The sequence below is a fragment of the Suncus etruscus genome, chromosome 16, assembly GCF_024139225.1.
Source record: "Suncus etruscus isolate mSunEtr1 chromosome 16, mSunEtr1.pri.cur, whole genome shotgun sequence".
NCBI classification, from domain to species: Eukaryota; Metazoa; Chordata; class Mammalia; order Eulipotyphla; family Soricidae; genus Suncus; species Suncus etruscus.
In genome coordinates this window covers 12,024,816-12,046,305 of record NC_064863.1, presented here as the reverse complement: position 1 = coordinate 12,046,305, position 21,490 = coordinate 12,024,816, and the positions used below count along the sequence as shown (strand labels likewise).

The window sequence follows — 21,490 nt, the reverse complement described above, 5'->3', positions numbered from 1 at the left end:
TGACAGCGCTCAGGGGTTTCTCTTGGCTCTATGCTCAGAAATTGCTCCTGGCAGGCTCGGAGGACTAGAGGGGTGCCAGGATTTGAACCACTCTCCTTCTACATGCAAGGCAAATGCCCTACTTCCATGCTATCTCTCCGGTCCCTGTAAAACATTTTAAGTATTAAAATTAGAAAAGTATACAAATGAATTTTTTTACCTCACCCCCCACAAATGAATTTTTAAAAGGATTTATAAGTTTCTTTTCATAGTTGATAAATGCCTGAGCAGTTACTTAATGTTTCGCTTTACTTTCTTATCCTTAATAGTATAAATTGCATTTGTTGTACAGAATTAATTGATCAACTTTAAATAAATTCTACAGTATTTTTATTTTAGAAAATATCTTAAAGTCTGGTTAGTTTCTTTATAGATAATTCTGTAAAGAGTAATGAACCAGATAAGATAACATTACATATACATCTATACTTAACCAAGGGAGCAGAAATAAGTACCTTTTTTTTAATTGTGGAAAGTAGAAATTCAAAGGCCTGTCCCACATATTTGTACCTTTGTGAATAGCTCTGTGGAATTCCAATGAAGGGTTTTCTGATGAGGGTGATTAATCTCGTGAGTGAATTCCATAGCCAGTAGAGAAGACGTTTTCAAATTGTGCAGAATTCATTCCAGGACAGACATCCCCTTTTAAATTCACAAGCAAATAGACCATGTGATTGCGAAGCAGTCACATGTGTTCTCGAGTCTGCCCATATGCTTCCTTTCTATTTTGTTCTGCCCTTCAAGGAAGCAACCTGTGCACTTTGCCTTAGGACACTCTCTGCTGTGAGTTGGTCCCCCAAAGGGGGCATTTCCAGAGATGAGAGAAAACCCTCCTCAGAAAGAATGGCAGTCTGTGTCATTGACCTTCTCAAAAGCCCTGGCTCAGTTCCCTCTCCAGTACAGTGCAGCCAACTGCTTGGGGAAAGAAGGAACCACTCGTGACTGGACAAGTGTGGGGGGTGAGGGAAAACACATTTGGGAAGGACGATTTACAGAAAAACAAGGGGTTCAGCTATGGAATAGAAAGAAACTCAAGCAATTTGGGGCCGGAGAGATAGCACAGAGGTAGAGTGTTTGCCTTGCATGTGGCAGAGCCCAGACAAACCCAGGTTTAATTCCCAGCATCTCATATGGACCCCCTGAGCCTGCCAGGAGAGATTGCTGAACACAGAGCGAAGAGTAACCCCTGAGCGCTGCTGGGTGTGGCCCAATTTAAAAAAAAAGACAACAACAAACCAAGCAATTTGCTACGGAGAAACAGCCGAAGGTGGAACTAAGAGGAGCAGCCTTGATTCTAATGCTCTGTGTCTATGTGATACTATAATGCATTGTTGATCCCCTCAAAATAAGAGTAACCACAACCCCAGGAAGGACTCTAGGAATGAAATTGGAAGACAGGAAGCTGCAGAGCCCATGGCTGCACAGCTCAGTGGCACTTGTAATTACTGAGGAAGTGGCTTGTGACTGACCAGATCCTCCCACCCTCACCCAACCTCACCCCCTGCACACAGATGCACTTTTCATTCCTGGATAAATACTATAAGAAGTATGCTAGTGTTCAGCAGAAACCTGGCCACTGGCTTTTACCAAATGTGTTTCTTATAAGTTCAAGGTCCCTAATTCCTAGTAAATATCATATACCTGGTCAGGAGGTAAAGTAAAGTACAGTGGTTCTCTAGTGTACATTCCACCTTAATTTGGTCCCTAGCACCACAAGGTTCAGTGCCCCAGGGTGACCTGGGTATTCCTTGTCATCTCAGCACCCCAGCCTCAGCTCCCACATGACAGGGTTGACCTAGTGTCACTTCGGGTGGCCACTGGGCTCTTTGAGCACTGCCAGAGGAACCCCCCCCAGAAGTAATTAAATTCAGTCTAATTTGGGGGTTCTTAGCTACAAATCTGAGGCTATGCTCAGAGATGATATTATGATACGAGGACTCGCTTAGCTAAACGAGGGAGGCTTCGTAAGGCTGATGCCTGAGGACTTGCAATTTCATTTCACTCGAATTGGGAAATTCTTTGGAAACTGGAGTTTTATATTATTTGACATTTTATACTTGTTCCTTCTACCTTTTTTCTTTATAAAACACTGTCATATGCCCTCAGAAACATTTTGCACAGATTTATGTTTTGAATTTTTTTTTTTTTTTGGCTTTTTTGGGCCACACCCGGCGGTGCTCAGGGGTACTCCTGGCTGTCTGCTCAGAAATAGCTCCTGGCAGGCATGGGGGACCATATGGGACACCAGGATTCGAACCAACCACCTTTGGTCCTGGATCGGCTGCTTACAAGGCAAACACTGCTGTGCTATCTCTCCGGGCCCTGTTTTGAATATTTTTGAAAACTTATTTGTAAAAAGTTTTTCCATGGTAGAGTTATATGGTGAGTTAAGAATTAAGTGTCTTACCAATGGAGCACCATCCTACACAGATAAAGATATGCCTATAACATCTGAATAATAATCATGTTTTTTGTGTTTGAATATAATGTCATGTTCTAACCATTTTTATATGTTAATTTTTAGATATTAAGGAACGATTCACAAATTATATACTCTTACTAATAGTGTGCTTAAGAAACATGGAGCAATTTTCTTGGAATCCAGGTAATTCTTTTTTTCTCCATTATGGGGTTGTTTTTTTTAAAATATATAATATCTTTCTTTAAATACCATGATTACAGACATTTTTGTAGTTGGGTTTTAGTTATCAAAAAGAACATACCTCTCTACCAGTTCAGCATTTCCACCACCAATGCCCCCATCTCCCTCCCCCCCTCCCCCTGCCTGTATTTGAGACAGGCAGCTTTCTATTTCTCTCACTCACTACCATTGCCATGAGAGTTGTCAGTGTATTATTTCTCTAACTGGACTCACCACTCTGTGGGGCTGGTCCTTCAGGCCCTCATCTCTATTGTCTCTGGGTATTATTACAATAATGTTTTTTATTTTTCTTAAATCTCACAGATGAGTGAGACTATTTTGTGTCTATGTCTCTCTATCTTATTTTACTCAGCTTTTTTTTTTTTTTTTTTGGCCACACCTGGCAGCATAATTCTTAACAAACACATTGCTATAAAATTTTTCTGAGTTTCTTTTTGGGCAGCTGTGTGGGTGTGGAGTGATCTCTTGGGCTGAATTCCCCTTTAACCTCACAGTGTGCACTTCGGCAGCTGTGAATGAATCCTAGTTGTGTGTGTGGTTTTAGAAGCATTGTAGTTGGACCCCAGGGAGATTTGGGGATGTCATGGATGCCTGCAATGCTATGGATTCTGGGTTCGGTGTATCACAGATTCTCTTCATGTTGAGAAACATGACTGTCTCTTTCCCCTATACTTTATAGATCATTTCTGGGTGCTGTTTCCAGATGTCTGTATGGTGATTGCATCAGAGATTGCTGTGGATATTGTAAAGCATGCCTTTATCACCAAATTCAATGACATTACTGCAGATGTATGTATGATAATAAGCAATTTCGTGTTAAACTTCTCCCTCATGTCAAATTACAGACTAACAAGTGTAGATTTATTTAGTTCATGACGAGAGTAGCAGAGTGCTACTACCTGAAAATTAGAATTTTGTTTCAATTTCTTTTTTTGTTTTTGTTTCTGTGGGACCACACCCGGTGACACTCAGTGGTTACTCTTGGCTATTCGCTTAGAAATTGCTCCTGGCACAAGTGGTGTTGGCACAATTGGATAGCCACTTGCAAAAAATTAAACTTAGACCCCCAGCTAACATCATGTACAAAGGTAAAATCCAAATGGATTAAAGACCTCGATATCAGCCCCAAAACCATAAGATATATAGAACAGCACATAGGCAAAACACTCCAGGACATTACAGGCATCTTCAAGGAGGAAACTGCACTCTCCAAGCAAGTGAAAGCAGAGATTAACAGATGGGAATATATTAAGCTGAGAAGCTTCTGCACCTCAAAGGAAATAGTGCCCAGGATACAAGAGCCACCCACTGAGTGGGAGAAACTATTCACCCAATACCCATCAGATAAGGGGCTAATCTCCAAAATATACAAGGCACTGACAGAACTTTACAAGAAAAAAACATCTAACCCCATCAAAAAATGGGGAGAAGAAATGAACAGACACTTTGACAAAGAAGAAATACGCATGGCCAAAAGACACATGAAAAAATGTTCCACATCACTAATCATCAGGGAGATGCAAATCAAAACAACGATGAGATACCACCTCACACCCCAGAGAATGGCACACATCACAAAGAATGAGAATAAACAGTGTTGGCGGGGATGTGGAGAGAAAGGAACTCTTATCCACTGCTGGTGGGAATGCTGTCTAGTTCAACCTTTATGGAAAGCGATATGGAGATTCCTCCAAAAACTGGAAATCGAGCTCCCATACGATCCAGCTATACCACTCCTAGGAATATACCCTAGGAACACAAAAATACAATACAAAAACCCCTTCCTTACACCTATATTCATTGCAGCTCTATTTACCATAGCAAGACTCTGGAAACAACCAAGATGCCCTTCAACAGATGAATGGCTAAAGAAACTGTGGTACATATACACAATGGAATATTATGCAGCTGTCAGGAGAGATGAAGTCATGAAATTTTCCTATACATGGATGTACATGGAATCTATTATGCTGAGTGAAATAAGTCAGAGAGAGAGAGAAAAACGCAGAATGGTCTCACTCATCTATGGGTTTTAAGAAAAATGAAAGACACCCTTGTAATAATAATTTTCAGACACAAAAGAGAAAAGAGCTGGAAGTTCCAGCTCACCTCAGGAAGCTCACCACAAAGAGTGATGAGTTTAGTTAGAGAAATAACTACATTTTGAACTGTCCTAATATTGAGAATGTATGAGGGAAATGTAGAGCCTGTTTAGGGTACAGGCGGGGGTTGGGTGGGGAGGAGGGTGATTTGGGACTTGGGTGATGGGAATGTTGCACTGGTGATGGGTGGTGTTCCTTTTATGACTGAAACCCAAACACAATCATGTATGTAATCAAGGTGTTTAAATAAAAAAAAAAAAAAAAAAAAAAAAATTAAGGCAAAAAAAAAAAAAAAAAAAAAAAAAGAAATTGCTCCTGGCTTGGGGGACCTTCCACTTGCGCCACCACTTCGGCCCCTCAATTTTTTAAAATTCTAATGGAAGTATATTGTTTCAGTATATAAGTACTGGTTATCAAAAGGTATTTTTCTAGCTAGCGTTGTAAAATATTTTATGTGTAAAAGTTGATTCCTAGGACTAGAGAGATAGGACAGTGGGTAGGGCACTTGATTAACACACAGTCGACCATGGTTCGATCCTCAGCATCCCAAATGTGAGCCCCTGAGTTCCGCCAGGAGTGGTCCTTTAGTGCAGAGCCAGGAATAACCCTGAGCATTGCTGGGTGTAACTCAAAAAATAAAAAAAAATAAAAATAAAAACATATAAAAGAACAAAAAAATAAACAAAAATTGATTCCTCTGTGATCAACTCTGGATGACAAGCAACAAATATTTCTAGTGAAAATATTTGATGAAACTTTCAGAGTTCTCAAAATATTGGAATCAGGTACACTGCAGACTTTCATTGTGTAAAAACATGCTAGTGCTTCCTAGTGCATTCTTCCCTCCGGCTCAGAGTGAGTAGTAATGTGAGCAGTTTTTTAGATTCTATTTGGGTGAGACTATGTTTTACTCTTGACACCTACTTGTTTATTTTCAGAAAACAGATTTAAATTCTAATGCAGCTGTACAGCTGCTGCCATATAATTAACAAGTTGGTTATAGTAAAGAATCTGATTCAGCCCTTTGACCCTACATCTCCCTAACCCAGTTTTCTGAATACAGAATATACTTGAATTTATTTATTTTTTTATAAAGCACTGTAAAACAGATCTTTTCATGATTTACTCTTGGCTTTTTCATACAAAATAGATTCTTTGTCCTGCTGTCATTTTCTCAGCATCTTAAGTGTAAAGTAACAGGGATGATTCATTCCTGGTGTTGCTTGTTTTGTTGTTGAGGGAGTTTGGGTCACATCCAGCAGTGCTCGGATTACTCCTAGCTCTGCATTCAAGAATCACTCCTGGCAGTCTCAGGGGACTGTATGGGATGCCTGGGGATGAATCCGGGTTGCCCAAATGTAAGGCAAGCGCACCTTCCCTGCTATGCTATTGCTTCAGCCCCTCTGGTCTAGTTTATAGTGAGAGTGACAATCTATAAATGTCTTTATAATATAATGCGTTTTCTGCCTTAGTTTTTTATCTTGCTGTTAGCATTCACTTTTCAAAGCTCTTGTTATTACAGTAATAATTTCATCATCATAATATCAGTGATTTATTAAAATTAAAATATCAAAATTGTTTTATTTATATTCTACTCTTAAAATAGTCATTCTTCTGAAATTTTTAAGCTCCAGGACCGTAAATTGTTCTCATGCATATATCATTTGAGAGAATTGCTTATTTACCTTGTATTTTGAAGAAAAAAAAAATTCACAATCCAGATATTTGATTGCAACCTTTGTCCTGGTTAATTTTTAAGCATTTTTATCTACAAAGTCTTAATCTTAATGTATTATTTATTAGTGCTAACATTTTGTAGTTACATATAATCTTATTTGGTTAATACTTCTTATTTATTTTTAGGTCTATAGTGAATACAGAGCCAGCCTTGCTTTTGACCTTGTTAGCAGCCGACAGAAAAATGTAAGCATTATATTGACCAACTTGCTGAAATGAACTGAACAGTGTCTGAATTTGGCCTGGAATTAAGGGAATTCTGCATAAATTAAGGGAAGTTAGTGCATAAGTTCTGCGTAAGTTAAGGGAAACTGCTCCTTTCTCAAAACAAAATGTTTACAAGTCCACAGAAGTAATGCTAACTTATACAAAAATGGAATATGGTTTTTGCAACTTTAATTTGCAATTTTTTATTTAAAACTTATACACACACGCATATTTTCATTGACAGTGTCAAATTTTTCTGGTTGCTCCTGGCCCCGCCTACTTGGAGCTTTTCTGGGGGTGAGGGGATAATACGGTTTTGATTTATTTGATTAGGGCTTTGCTTTTTTTTTTTTTTTTTTTTTTTTGATTTTTGCAAGGGACCTACTCCAGGCCACAGGTTCCTCCTGGCTCATAGTGCTCAAAGGGCCTTGCAGTGTTAGGAATTGAAGCTGGACCTCCCTGCAGAGTGTCCCATGGAGCTATTTCTGTAGCCCTGAGCCTACCTACCTTTCAAGGACGGTTTCACCCCATCAACCTTGTCTCCTCTCTTTGTCTCCCTGCAGGCCTACACAGATTATAGTGACTCCGTCGCACGGAGGATGGGTTTTATCCCACTTCCACTGGCTGTCTTAGTAAGTTGGACCTCTGCACCTCTTTTCTGATCACCGCCACCATATGATGTGGCAAATCATGTAGGACAATATAGAATGTGAATAAGATTATCGGACCGTTTATTTCAAAAGGATTTAATGTAAAGATGAGAAGTCAATACTGACTTGCCGGGAAGTTTTGTGTTAAATGATGGCACTGTGGATTTAGGCCCCCTGGTAGATAGAAAGTAGTGTGAAAGAACTCCTGAGGTGACAGCTTTCCCACTAGGGAAATCCTCTCATCTGCTTATTTATTTAGGATAGGGAGGAAGGTTTTTCCCAGTCAGTGGTGAGGCCCATCACTGCTCCCAGGTTTCCACAGATCAAACAGTGCAGTGGTCCTGGCAGAGATGCTACATGTATGTGCTCTGGCCCTGTAAGCCATCCCCTGACCCTAAAATTTGTTTTTTGAATGTAAATACCTGGTAGACGATGCTGGTGTGACCTCTGGTACTGTCAGTAGTGGTATATGTCAGTAGTGGACACAAGTGAATCCACTTATGGACTTGGTAGCCCTCAGAGTAGGAGAATTTGGGAAAAAGATGGAATAGATTAAGTAAATTGTGGCATGCCCCAATTTGCTCTGTATCCATTACAGTTATCCAAAAGCAAATGCTAAAGTATTTGCAGTCACAGCTTATATTGTTACCTTCCACGGGTAGGATAATTCTTGAATCTATAATTGTAAACTATGTGAGGCCAGAGAGATAGAATAGGGGGTAAGGTGCACACGTTGGATTTGTCAACCCTGAGTCTATCCCCAGCACCACAAGAACCCCTGAGCACCGCTAGGGATCACTCCTGAGCTCAGAGCCAGGAACAGACACCACCACCATCCCCAGTGAGCACTGCCAGGTATGGTTCATCCCCAGCCCCAAATAAATATATGTAGTAATACCAAACTTTACTAAATTAACCCCAAAGCAGGTCATCAACCTTGAATAGTTAAGTGAATCACTGGGAACAGGTTTGCATAAAGTTGCTCTCCGCATCTGGCTTAATAATATTAATAGTGTAATATTTGTATTTTAGTATGTTCCGTACTGAGTACATCATCTCAAATTAAGACAAATTAAGTCATCTTTCTGCAGAAAAACATTTAGAGTTCTATACTGTTGAGTTCTGCGGGAGTACACTGAGGATGGGATAAGTGAATTGCAGGTCAGACCAGCGACATTAAACTGACTCTAAACTGACTTCCTGCCTTTCTCTAGGATGGAGAATTGTTGGATTGAAAGTTACTTGAATCTCAGGGGGACTTTCCAAATAACATTCTAAAATGGATATAGGATCACGCCTCAAATGTGCGCGGCCTTTTAAGTAGCTTGCTTAATATTTAGGAAACCAGCATTCCGGGGAAATGAAAGATTTTAAAGAGAAATTGTAAAAAGCCTGGTAAATCGGTTGTTAGTGTTGTCTACATTTGTTTCCCGAAACTCAAAAGCATATTACACACAGTGTGATGACAAAACTAGACCTCAGGCTGAGTTTTTTTTTTTTTTTTTTTTTTTTTTTTTTGATTTTTGGGCCACACCCGGTAATGCTCAGGGGTTACTCCTGGCTTGGGGGACCATATGGGACACCGGGGGATCGAACCGCGGTCCGTCCAAGGCTAGCGAAGACAAGGCAGGCACCTTACCTTTAGCGCCACCGCCCGGCCCCTCAGGCTGAGTTTTTATAGAGCTAATTAAATAGTTGAATTTGGATGATCCTGTTGTGTCAAGTAATGGCTGTTTATCACAACTGACTGACTTACTAGAAAGCTCGTGATATAATTTTTTAATACAACATATAAAGTTGTTCCTCTTTTGATTCTTTAAATGAGCATTTATATAGATAGTGACTTTGCCAAAAGACTTGAGCTTAATTACTACAATTGATTAGCTGAACACTTCTGGAAAACCTCCTGCCTTTTAGAAGGGGAGTGGACAGTTGTGCAGTGGCCCAATGGGCTTTTCCAGATGGTGACAGGGTTCCTGGGGCAGACAGCTGGGAACCCTGTGAGGTATAAGGCCCAGTGATCAAGTTAATTTTTAATTACAACTCCAGGAGAGGCACCATTTCCTTCTCAATGTTGCCTTATGTCCTACATGAATCCATATCCGAAAATAGTTCCAAGAAATCCTGCATGAAGGTCTCATGGAAATAGTTCCTGAACGGATAAACTAGATGAAAATAAAGTCATGTACTCTGAATGGAATCACTAGCTCTTTAATTCCCCTCAATTCCCCTCGTAAGTGTTCGTACACCAGGTGATTTTGTAATTAGACATGATGCTAGAGGTAATGCTTCCTTACCTGTGTTCTCATAATAAGACTTGATAGAGCATGTGCCAGTTCATTCTATTATCGCTCAACTTTTACTAGTAATGGCATTTTTTTAAATATTTAAAATCTGTCATACGGTATTCCAGACACACTTTTTTTTTTTTTTTTTGGTTTTTTGGCCACACCCGGCGGTGCTCAGGGGTGACTCCTGGCTGTCTGCTCAGAAATAGCTCCTGGTAGGCACGGGGGACCATATGGGACACCGGGATTCGAACCAACCACCTTTGGTCCTGGATCAGCTGCTTGCAAGGCAAACGCTGCTGTGCTATCTCTCCGGGCCCTCCAGACACTCTTAACAAGTTCTTTCATGTGATAACTTAACATTAATAATAAGATTATTTTTTCTGATTTTCAGTTTCCAGATAGTATTCTCCTTCCCTGCCCTAGATTCCAAATATCTGGGTGTATTAATCTGAACTGTAATGTTTATAAATACTTTTTATAACAGATCCCACCACTTCCAAGATCAGAAATGTTTCCTCTTTATTTGTAAGAGATTAAAAAAAAAATGTTTAACTGCTAATCACTCACAAAAGCCAACTGTTGCTTTAAGAAATGAATCTTAGGGGCTGAAGTGATAGTGCAGCAGTAGGCCATTTGTCTTGCATGTGGCAAGACCAGGACAGTCCTGGGTTCGATTCTCGGTGTCCCATATGATCCCCCGAGCCAGGAGTGATTTCTGAGCACATAGCCAGGAGTAACCCCTCACCAGGTGTGCCCCTTCCCCCAAAAAGAAAGAAACGAGTCTTAGAATAGTGGGGTGAGGCCTCCCAAGCAGCACAAGGACTCAGAGGCCCCTCTCGAATACTCAGTACCTAGGCTAGATAGTTCAGTTTTGGGGCTACAGTGCTAAGGGTCGGGTTCTCCAGAGCCATATTCTGGGGTATTCCTGAATTACCCCAGATAAAATTTGCAGGGTCCGTGGATGCTAGGAATCACACAAGGGTCCCTGCATATTCGAGCCTGTGTCCCTGATGCTAAGCCATCTTCCCAGCCTTTGAAGATTCTTTAAAAATAGTACAAACCGCTTACAGCTCCTGTTACTGTTTCCTGTGAGGCATCGGCATTCTTTTACAAGAGTTAGAACCAAGGACAGCGGAAGCCAGAGGAAGAAAAATGCACTGTTAGATAGGAATGCAGCTAGCAAGAGGCATTTACCTGCGCTTTCCAGAACAAAGTTTTTTTTCCTCAGAAATCAGCTGATTCTGGATGAGCTGACATCATTCCTGAGCTTGGTCTGTTGTCTGGCTGCAGAATCAACAGTTGGGTGTGGCACGAGTCACACATAGTTGGTGGGAACAAATCCCACCAGGACTGTGATGAGAGGAGCAGACCCAGCTAGAGCAAAGCTGGGGTCCAGATGAAGGCTGTGGGGGTGCACCTGAAGGGGGGAAGTTCGCGTGGAGAAACCATCATTTCCATGGGAACTAAAACTGCTTGTCTGTTCCGTCTGTGTGTTTCTGACTAGCTCATCAGAGTGGTGACAAGCTCGATTAAAGTGCAAGGGATCCTGTCTTACGCCTGTGCCACACTCTTCTATTTTGGGTAAGATGAACTGTCCTTGATGATATTTCCGATCAGACGGTAAAATCATCGGTCTAAGAGGAAATAATGGAAGCAAAGAGCAACCAAGTCACATTTCATCAGTTCCATGTTTCTGGAGCATATTTGTGATGTGATTAAATTAACAATGTTGCTACCTGACTGTTGTAGTCCAAGAACTTTATGTTCTATTCTAGTGAAATCCTTTACTTAAATCCCTCTTGCTTAGAATTGATTCTGCCCCTTGTTTTCTCTTATGAGATGTTCCATTATAATCAGAGTTTTTTTCTGTGCTGGATACTGTCTGTGCATTTCTGTTGTGCTTGCTCATTACTTTTTAGCACTTGACTCTTTTGCTCCAGACCAGAGTGGCATAACCCCAGAGGGGAATCAAAATGATATTCTCTGCCTGGTACTCGCCAGACTTTTCTCTGCAGCCTTGGCTCTCCCATGATGCTTCCTCTCTTACTAGAGGCTCCAAGCACTGTTTAGGGACTTGGCCCTTACGGAAGTACAGAACTACTCTCTTTTTTTTCTTCAGCGGGAAATTGGTAATAGAAGCACAATATTGGAAATAACCACAAATACAGAAATTAAGGGCACTGCTGCTTTTTTTATATAATAAATCATTGGCAAACTGTAAACTCAGATAAAATTGTTGGGGAACAATGTTATTAGGGCATGTGTTTGTGATATGTTGTCTAATAAGATGGAGACAATTGGGCCAGAGTGAGCTTAACAGGCTAAGCATGAGCTTTGCTCATGGGATTTGCTTGTGGATTTAATCCCTGCCACACCATGGTCCCCAAGCACAACACTAGGAGCAAGCCCCCTGAGCACTGCTGATAGCCCAAAAGAAATAATAAAACTACCAGTAATAAAAATCACAAAATTGGTTGCCATTTCTCTGTGCCAAATGTGATTCTGAGTACCTGTTGAAAGCATTTCCTTCACAGATTCACTGGTTGAGAAACAAAAGGATGACCCACACTGGTGCTAACTAAGCAGGAAAATTGGGGTTTCTTGTAAACTTTTGGGCCATAGTGTCCCTTTCTGGGGCAACACCCAGAAATCCTCAGTGCCCCTTTTTGGGGCAACACCAAGAAATCCCAGCAATGCTCAGGAGTCACTCCTGGAGGGCTCAGGATGTGATGCTGAGGATTGAACCTGGGTTGGCCACATGCAAGGCAAGTGCCCTCCCCGCTATTCTATTTCTAAGGAGAAACTTCTTATAGGTGACCATCTGTGGCAGAAATAAGCACAGAATAATACATGTTAGGGGTGGGTGGGGATTTTTCTCTCTCTCTTTTTTTTTTTTCATTAAATGTACTTTTTGTAGTAAGAACTTGATTGGTAAGGTAAATCTTCTAAGTTGTATAATATTGCGGGTATCCCCTCCCCCACATTTATTATTATTTATCCCACCTGAGTGATTAGAACTGCCCACATGTAGAATGGGCGAGTAGAGGAGGCTGCATGGGGGGGAGAGAGGCGATAAGAAGGAGAGTTAGAGAGAGAAGTGTAGGAGAGGCATCATCATCAGAGATTCAGCATCAGATTCAGCATTAGCAATTGATCATCGTCAAAGGGAGTTAGTCAGCCTGGAAGCCTGTTAGGAAGCCTGGAAAAAGCAGCTGAAAGGGAGACAGGCTGAAAGAGCCCAGAAGGAGTAGAGCTTCTAGGAAAAAGCTTAGTATGGAGGCCATGTGAGGAGGTGTGGTTAGGACCGTGAAATAAAGCTGGCTGACCCTGGAACTTATCAGACTGCCTTGTGAATCTCTCTACCCTCACCCTGCAACCTTCAGACCCGCCAGACCATAGGGGCTGTGGGAGCTGGGCCTAGATGAGACAACATAATATCTTAAAACCTGAACCGAGGAATGTATCAGAAGTGTTCCTTGTGGCAAGAAGTCTTGGGAAATGGGCTTTGCTTAGAGACTTGCTGTCTCGGACTCGCCCTGCAGTGCCCTGTGCCCTGGGGTCTCCCTGCTTTACCTTTTTGTCAGTCAGCCACAGGTGCCATGGGGCACTAATGGGCAACACTGTTTTTTCCTTTCTGATTTCAGGTTGATATCCCTGAAAGTACTAAATAGTATCGTGCTACTGGGAAAATCGTGCCAATATGTCAAAGACGCCAAAATGGAAGACAAACTGTTTAATTCTGCCCCCACCAGCACTCCCGGCAAACCATCCTCCTCATCACAGAGCAAATGCAAGCCGTCTCCAGGTAGGACTGCTGCTCCATCTTGCTTTGCATATAGACTCTCCCTCACTGTGGACAGAGCTGCTTAGCCCACCTTCAGCAGCGCTAAAAGATGGGCTTCCTAGTGCTCAGTGCTTGTGATGGAATAGTCCCAGGCTATCTCTTGCCCAGCTCAGGCCCAGTCTGGCAACCCGCACTCCACACTCACTCACTGTCCAAAACACAATCACAAGCTCTGTCACAGCACAGGCCCAGGGATACAGTGGTGAAGAGGACAGTAATTTGGAGAAGAAAAAGCCCAGGAGACCAAAAGATAATGAGGAGAAAGGGAAAAAATAAAAATGAGAGCAGGGGCCGGAGTAATGGCAGCAGTCGGGCGTTTGCCTGGCATGCGGCTGACCCAGGATGGACCACAGTTTGATCCCCCAGCGTCCCATATGGTCCCCCCAAGCTTGGAGCGATTTCTGAGCACGTAGCCAGGAGTAACCCCTAAGCGCCACTGGTTGTGGCCCAAAAAGCAAAAAAGAATAAAAATGAGAGCAAAAGTTCACAAGTTATAACCCAAGAAATCAGTTCAAACAATCCATGATCAGTAGTTGGTTCATTGAAAGAGTAGACAAGATAAATACACCTTGAGGCTAGAATCACGAAGGAAGGAAAAGGAAAATGTGCAAATAAATCAGATCAAAGACGAAAGGGGAGATATTACAGTGACCCTTTAGCCATCCAAAATAGAAAGAGAGGTTACTGTGAACAGTGTTCTGATGGTAAACTGGAAAACCCAGAAGAAATGGATAGATTCTCAGTCAGGTCGTAATCTCCCAAAGCTGAATGAGGTGGGAGTAGGAACCCTGAGCAGGCCAGTCAAAGTAAGAAACTCGGAACTGTGAGGAATACTCTCCCTGAAGACCAAAGCCCGGGTCTGAGCTAGGTTCCCTGCTGAGATCTGAATCAATTGCTGGCCTGGTTTTCTGAGACAAGGAGAGGAAAAGGGCCAGTTTGGCCCATGGAGGAAGGACTGCGGGCTCAGGGAAGCAGGGTGGTGCCTGCCCCACTGTGAGGGGGCAGTTTTCTCAGGAAGGAGTGTCCCCACAGGCCCTTCCCTAGCTCAGAGCAGTGTGGCGTCTGTGGTTGTCCTGCCGGGAGCACTGTGCAGAGAGGCTGGCATGCATGGAGCTCTGATGCAGTGGAAGCACCATTGCATTCCTGCAGCCAAGGGGTGCTTGAGGCGGAACCTAATCACAGTCATGTTCCAGGGCCGATTTTCTAGCCTTGGAGGCTGTCCGGGACCAGCTGAACGTGGCTGGCTCAGAATGGGGGGAGTGCAGAGATGAAGGTGCGAGAGCTTAGGGTGTGCTAGAGTGTTTTGTTATGTAGAGGAAGAAAGCAAGGAAGGGAGCTCCATGATCCAGGCTGCCTGGCCTGGAGGTCTTGGAGGAAGAACGGGGACTCAAGAGACAGAAGCTGGCTGCTGGAGGAGACACTTGCTCAGGTGGCTTTTGCTGAAAGGGTTTACCTCTGTGTAGAAAGAGGAACCAGTGACTTGGACCATTCTAGCAGAGTCTGCCCTGGGCCAAACGGGAAACAGCAGGGTCAAAAAACCTGTCGGGTGACAGGGCTTGCACAGGAGCTAGGGCCATGCTGAGGCAGTCTTCTTGAAAGTGCTGTGAAAGTGAGTGGAGGAGACCCCTCCAGAAAGGATCCACGTCTGCTGGAACTCCAGGCTCCAGCAGAGGGTCCTGCACCAATACACAATAGATTGGGTCTCCACTTATTCAGAGCACCTCACAGAGGGCGCCCCCCCCCCCCCCCCCCCCCCCGCCTAGGTGCCACTGTGATAGGAGGGTCGACATCTTCTAACAGCAAATCATGCCAGACCTGTGTGCTCTGTCCTGGCCATCTTGCTTGAAGGGATCTCACATTTGATGAAGCCCAGACCATACGTAGCTCAGGGTGCTGGGTGCCCTTTTCACACAGTTTTGGGGTCTGTGCAGGAGGATCCCCGGGGAGCCAGAGACAGTCCCAGAAGGAACTGCGGGTCAGCAGCTCAGGGACCCGCTTTTATGATCAGAGACTGGGGAGGTCTTCTGCTTTGGCCCAGACATTGGAAATAGGTTCCCCAGTTACGTGTGTACTAGTCATCTCAGACGGGACTCTGGTATGTGTGCCTCAATGATTCCTGGTAAGCAGTCCCCAGAAAGCTTCTAACTCTGAGAGGGATTCACTCAGGATTTCCAAGATGGTGGGCCCAGGTCCAGCTCTGCTGTATCCTGGTCCAGTCTCCAGAATACCCTGTGGTCCAAGACACACACACTCTTTTTCTTCGTCACTTTATTGTCCCTCCTGCTTTCTGGTGGTAAAAGGCTAATGGGTCGAGTAGAGGAACCAGCGCTTGCTTTTTAGGTCCAACTCCAGAGCCTAGAGCCTGTCCAAGAGGCAGGTTGTATGATTCATGTGGCATAGCCCCAGAGTGGTCTGTCACACAGAAGGCCCCCAGAATGCATTCTAACGTTTGCCCCATGTGCATCCTGTGACCATTTGCTTTGTCCAGAAGTGTGAGGCTGCAGCGTCCCCCGGAAGGACAGACAGTCCCTTTGTAACCCATGGCTCTTTCTCCACAGAGGAGACCCTGTCTGCTTCAGTGTCCAGCCAGCCCCTCCATCCCAAGGAGAGTGTCACTCCCCTGCTGGTGACCAGCAATTCCGACCAGTTCCTGACAACCCCGGACGGTGACGAGAAGGACATAACGCAGGACAGCTCGGAGTTGAAACACAGGGCGTCCAACAAGAAAGACCTGTTGGAGATCGACAGGTTCACGATCTGCGGCAACCGCATTGACTGACCCCGGGCTCTGGCTGCAGGACGGGCGCTGCAGATGTCACAGTGGCACTTACGTATTTATTTAAAAAAACAACTTAAGTTATTAATGGAGAGAGCAAATCTAAGTATCTTCCTTTCGGTCCTGTGGTCTGGCCCAAGGTCAGCGGGACCCGTGGTCTGGACTTGGGGAGATGTGAGACGCCAGGCAGCCCCTCGCTTGCCTCACAGCAGACAAAGCTCGTGGCCTTCAGGCTCGGGGCCTGGAGCTGCATCAGGTCTTCGGTTCAACCACCCTGAGCTTCCAGAGCATTGAACTTGGCCTTGAGGCCTCCTCAGTCTAAGGACATACCTGGAAAACTGTGAAGCTTTTCCCCACGACCTAGGACATCACCTTTCCAGTCTCATTTTATTCCCATCAGCAGTTTTCAGACTTGACTTCATCTGCCAAAGCATTAAAGAAAAAAAAACAACTAAAACTTTCAAGATCAATGTTCTTACCATCAGAATAATCTTGGGAGACATATTGGAATCACTCAGAATGCGAAAGAAAGGAAAAAGAAAAGTTCCCTTAAACTAAGATGTGATGAATTAATATAGCATATTTTTTATATAGGGGTGGGGAACCCTAAATCAGTTTTGTTTCTGTCAAAAAAAATATGAATGAAGGTAATGCATCTCTGAGAAAATGTTGCATCATTTTTTTTAGTTTACTCCTTCAAACAAAATGTGAGCTGTGTTTAATTGCAGAGGAGAAAATAGAATTCCCTGGTTTGTTTTGAAAGGCACTTTTTTGTACTGAATAAGCAGAGAGCAGTGTTAATTTGAATGTATCGTTCCCTAATTTCACTTTAAAACGAATTGCCTCACCAGTTGCCACAGTGAAAAGAAGTGAGTATGGAGGGAGCCAGAGAACTGGCCCTATACGCGTTGAACTTGTTCAAGTCAATACTCTCAGTGGATTGGATGGCATAGCATATTGTTGCCTGGGTTTGTCCAGCACATCCCCTTCTGTCTGCCAGCTCACCAGGGTACATTTGCACTGGTGGGGCTGTGTGTCTGTGGGCACATGGAAGCCATGTGCCTGAGCAAAGACAACAGGGCAGGCAGTGCTGGGCTGTGTTGTGTGGGTGACTGTCCGGGCTTAGGGAGTGCTTGCACATGGATGTCGGGAACAGCAACCAAAAGGTGCTTTGTGGGGGCCTTGTTTTGTGATGCTGATTCCATTTGTGCTTTATCACTCTTTCGTGGCCAGCATCACAGGGCAGATCATTCACCACCACCTTTTTGCTACTATTATTTTTATTTTTATTTTGTTCTTTCGAGAAGCCTTCCCGTTTCCCATGAACACTTTCCATGTCTGAAATGCACAATGTCCTGATGTTCCTGTCAACTGCTTTTCCTCTTTTTATGTCCAAGTTCGCTCTTGTGCTGATGTGTCTTGCCAGTGAGAACATGGTAGGTAAATTTTAGATGATTTATCTGTGTCTGGGAGAAGCGTAGAGCAAGCCTTAGTGCTCTGGCTTTGCTGAGCTGGGTTACAAAAGTGAATCTTAATGTTTTGTCTAAACTAAAGAAATCTTGAGAGAAGAATGTTCACTTAGGGTAAAAAGAGAAAAGTGCAAAAAAGCAGCTATAAAACTAGGAAGTATTTTAAGTTAAAAAGAAAAAGGCGCTTAATTACTTTGTGTATGATAAACATATGTGGATGTTTATCCCCTTTGTAGAATTCTTTTTTTCCTTTCTCTTCACCGTCAAAAGGAACAGTCTTTGAGTGGGAGTTCTTTGAGGGAGATTTTGCCAAATGTGGCCCTGGGCAGAGGAGGAATCTGGTCGGGGGATCCTTGAGTTCCGCTTGAGTTACTCTGTTATTGTGCCGTCACTTTCAGAAGAATAACCTTTCCTTTGCAGGATCTATCAGGAAATTGGAATGACATTCATTTCTTCTGTTACAATGGCATTCAATACTAATTTTATAAGTGCATCTTGTGTGAAACTCAATAAATTCAATTTTGTAATCTTTTTTAAAACAGTCACTGCATTTATTTTAATAATGTTTACAGTTGTCTAGAAAGAAATGTTTACCATTCTACAATAAAAATGTATTTCTAGCCTAAAATTGACAGGGTATCTAATTTAAATTAGGGGGAGGAGCCTCAGTGGTGGTAAAATGTTTGATATTTGTTCTAAGAAAAAAGTCAGAGTAGACTTGGATCAAAGACCATTCATGGCCATCAGCAAATGGAGATACTTGTGTTTTCACAGGTGTTTGAATGCCACACTTTGAGGTTTTACACATCCAAGATTTAAGGACAAGACTGTGCTCTGTCATACAATGTATAGTGTTCACCAGTGCACATTTCCCACCTCCAGTGTCGCCATGGTATGATGAATGACTTTGTAAATGGGTGGAAAAAATGAGATCATACGTACATAAAAAATGATTTAAAATATAGGGCCAGAGCATTAGCATAGCGATAGAGCGCTTGCCTTTCACACGGCTGATCCAGGACGGACTTTGGTTCGATCCCCTGCATCCCATATGGTCCCCCAAGCCAGTAGCAATTTCTGAGAGCATAGTCAGGAGTAACCCCTGAGCATCAACGAGTGTGATCCAAAAAAACAAAAACAAAAACAAAAACAAAAAAATTAGAATATATTTTATGAAATAACTTATAAGTTTACTGTGGAGGCTGGAATGATAGTACAGCAGGTAAGGCACTTAAGTTGCCTTGCACTTGGCAAACCTGGGTTCAGTCCCTGTCAGTGAGATTCCACATTTATACCTTCATGTTGAACTATGAGCTCAGCTGGAAACTTGCTGGGAGGCACCCTAAATCTCTTGAGCAATGCTTAGGAGGCCCCCAAAGTAAAGGAACTCCAGAAAAGGTGCCACAGAGATAATACAGCAGGGACCATGTTTGCCCTGCATATAGCCCACCCAGGTTTGATTCCTTGAGCACTGCCAGGAGTGATTCCTGAGTGCAGAAGCAGGAGTAAGCCCTGAACACCACCAGATTTGGCCCCAAAACCCAAAAATAAATAGAAGTTAAAGCTTGCTAAAGGATTCAGCAAAACCCCACCTTTATTTTTTGCAGGGGCTGATGGCGCTGGGGGCATCTGGGGAGGTGATAGGAACATGGCGTTGCGGCTAGACAGGCAGGGAAGTCCTGAAAGCTAGTTTGTGAGTGAGGGTCTGAGAAAGGAGGATCAGCCAGGCAGAGATGGAACCAACCCTTCAAGACTAATGGGCATGTAGAGAATGACCAGAGTGCCCGTTGCCAACAGAACTACAAATTGGGAGATTGGGAGAAATGGGAGCTGAAGACTGAAAGAAGTGGGGGCCAGGAGAAGTGAGCCATGAGTAAGGACCAGGTCAGGAGTCAGTAGGGCTTATCTGGAGTTGAAGAGACAAGGTAACAGGAAGGCTCTTTGTTGCATACCTCGAACCTAGGTTCAATCTCCACACTCTGAAGCACAGAACCAGAAGCAGTGCTTGGGCCTGCAAAAAGGAAATGATTGGTCAAATTATGAAACAACTACATGTGGAATTCTAAGCATGAAAAATATTTTCATGACAGTCATGAAACAGACAGAATAGCCAGTAAAAACAAAAACCAAAAAGCTAGCAATAACTTCCCTCACCTAAGCCCTGATCTGGGCATGTGCTGGCTATGTAGACAAGTAACCAGTATGTTACACTTAGGCTTGGGGAAAATGGGAGAAGGGAAGGTGCCTCAGAAAAAGTGCTTCCACCTACCTCTGCTTGATCCATCCTGGGCATCTGGTCAAGTCCTGTCATGTCCTGCACTGGCACCTCAGGTTGTGTCAGACACTGGGAAAGTCACACCTTTTAAGAGTTTTTCATTCGCTTTGCTCCTTTAGGAATAGATGCTGATTAAGGAAAGGCAGAAAAAGATGCAAAAAACCAAGAAGGGTTGGGGAGGAAGGCATATCATTGTCCCCTTTATCTGGGCCCTCCTTTTGTTTTGGGGTCACACCTGGCAATGTTAAGGATTGCAGATGCTGCACTCAGGAATTTCTCTTGGCTGTGCTAGGTGAACCATATGGGATGCCAGGAATTGAACCCGGGTAGGACCCATGCAAGACAAGTGCCCTCCTCACTATTTATTATCTCTTCAGTCCCTGGGGGCCAAGTTCTTTCCAGCTTATTCTGATAAAGTATCCACATGTCAGTATTTCCCCAAGAAGCTTCAACAGGATTATAAAATGTTTCACTTCCTTTAAACATGGTATGCATTTCTTCCATGTGAAACTTTTTTTTTTGTCCCCCAATTTACAATACAGGGCCTGGGGTGAGGTGTATATGGGATGTATTTACTGTACCTCCTCTTTCTGTACAGTCAGTGTAAAGAACACAACCGGGCCCGGAGAGATAGCACAGCGGTGTTTGCCTTGCAAACAGCCGATCCAGGACCAAAGGTGGTTGGTTCGAATCCCGGTGTCCCATATGGTCCCCCGTGCCTGCCAGGAGCTATTTCTGAGCAGACAGCCAGGAGTAACCCCTGAGTACTGCCGGGTGTGACCCAAAAAAAAAAAAAAGAATTAGGAGGCCTTATCTTTTCTTTCTTTCTTTCTTTTTTACTATATATAAAATCCTTCACCACTGCAACATTCCCATGACAAATATCCCTGTGTCCTTCCTCCCCACCCCACACAATCCTGTACTCTAGACAGGCTTTCCATGTGAAACTTTCAAGAAAGTAAACATTTTTTGATTTTAGGTCACACCCAGCAGTGCTCAGTGTTTACTACCCCTAATTCAGGAATCACTCCTGGCAGGCTCAGGGAACCATATGGGATGCTGGGAATTGACCCCTAGTCAGCTGCATGCAAATTTTTTACCATTGTACTCTGGGCCCTTTAAAATATTTTTCACTATTTCTTAGAATTCCATGTGTAGTTGTTTCATAATTTGACTTTCTATTTGTCGGACATTCAATTATTTCCTTACCATAGCCCCCTAGAATAACTTGGACAAAGACTCTAGATGGTCATTTGTGTGTATGTGATGCCAAGGCTCAAACACAAGGCCACATACATGCAAGAAAAGTTCTCTACAGCTGAGCTTTATCCCCAACCCTCCTGCTTAGCCTTGTGTTATGAAATTGTCTTCTGAGACACCTGGAGACCACAGGTGTCTGACTGAGCCCAACACTCAACTGGTCCTGACTGGAGTTGGC

General features: G+C 43.3%; 1 protein-coding gene and 1 pseudogene across 1 annotated transcript in view; one reads left to right on the top strand and one right to left on the bottom strand.

Moving 5' to 3' along the window:
- TAPT1 (transmembrane anterior posterior transformation 1) overlaps positions 1 to 16,991 on the top strand; it is a 57,722-nt gene extending 40,731 nt beyond the window's left edge. Inside the window, exons 8-14 of the mRNA XM_049790231.1 lie at positions 2,564 to 2,644; positions 3,381 to 3,490; positions 6,667 to 6,726; positions 7,311 to 7,379; positions 11,193 to 11,269; positions 13,333 to 13,493; positions 16,091 to 16,991. Coding sequence (XP_049646188.1) covers positions 2,564 to 2,644; positions 3,381 to 3,490; positions 6,667 to 6,726; positions 7,311 to 7,379; positions 11,193 to 11,269; positions 13,333 to 13,493; positions 16,091 to 16,311 — 779 coding nt within the window. The 3' untranslated portion in view covers positions 16,312 to 16,991. The remainder of the gene's footprint in view (positions 1 to 2,563; positions 2,645 to 3,380; positions 3,491 to 6,666; positions 6,727 to 7,310; positions 7,380 to 11,192; positions 11,270 to 13,332; positions 13,494 to 16,090) is intronic.
- Positions 16,992 to 20,569: 3,578 nt separating this feature from the next.
- LOC126032765 (uncharacterized) lies at positions 20,570 to 20,685 on the bottom strand (annotated as a pseudogene).
- Between the last annotated feature and the right edge of the window lie 805 nt (positions 20,686 to 21,490).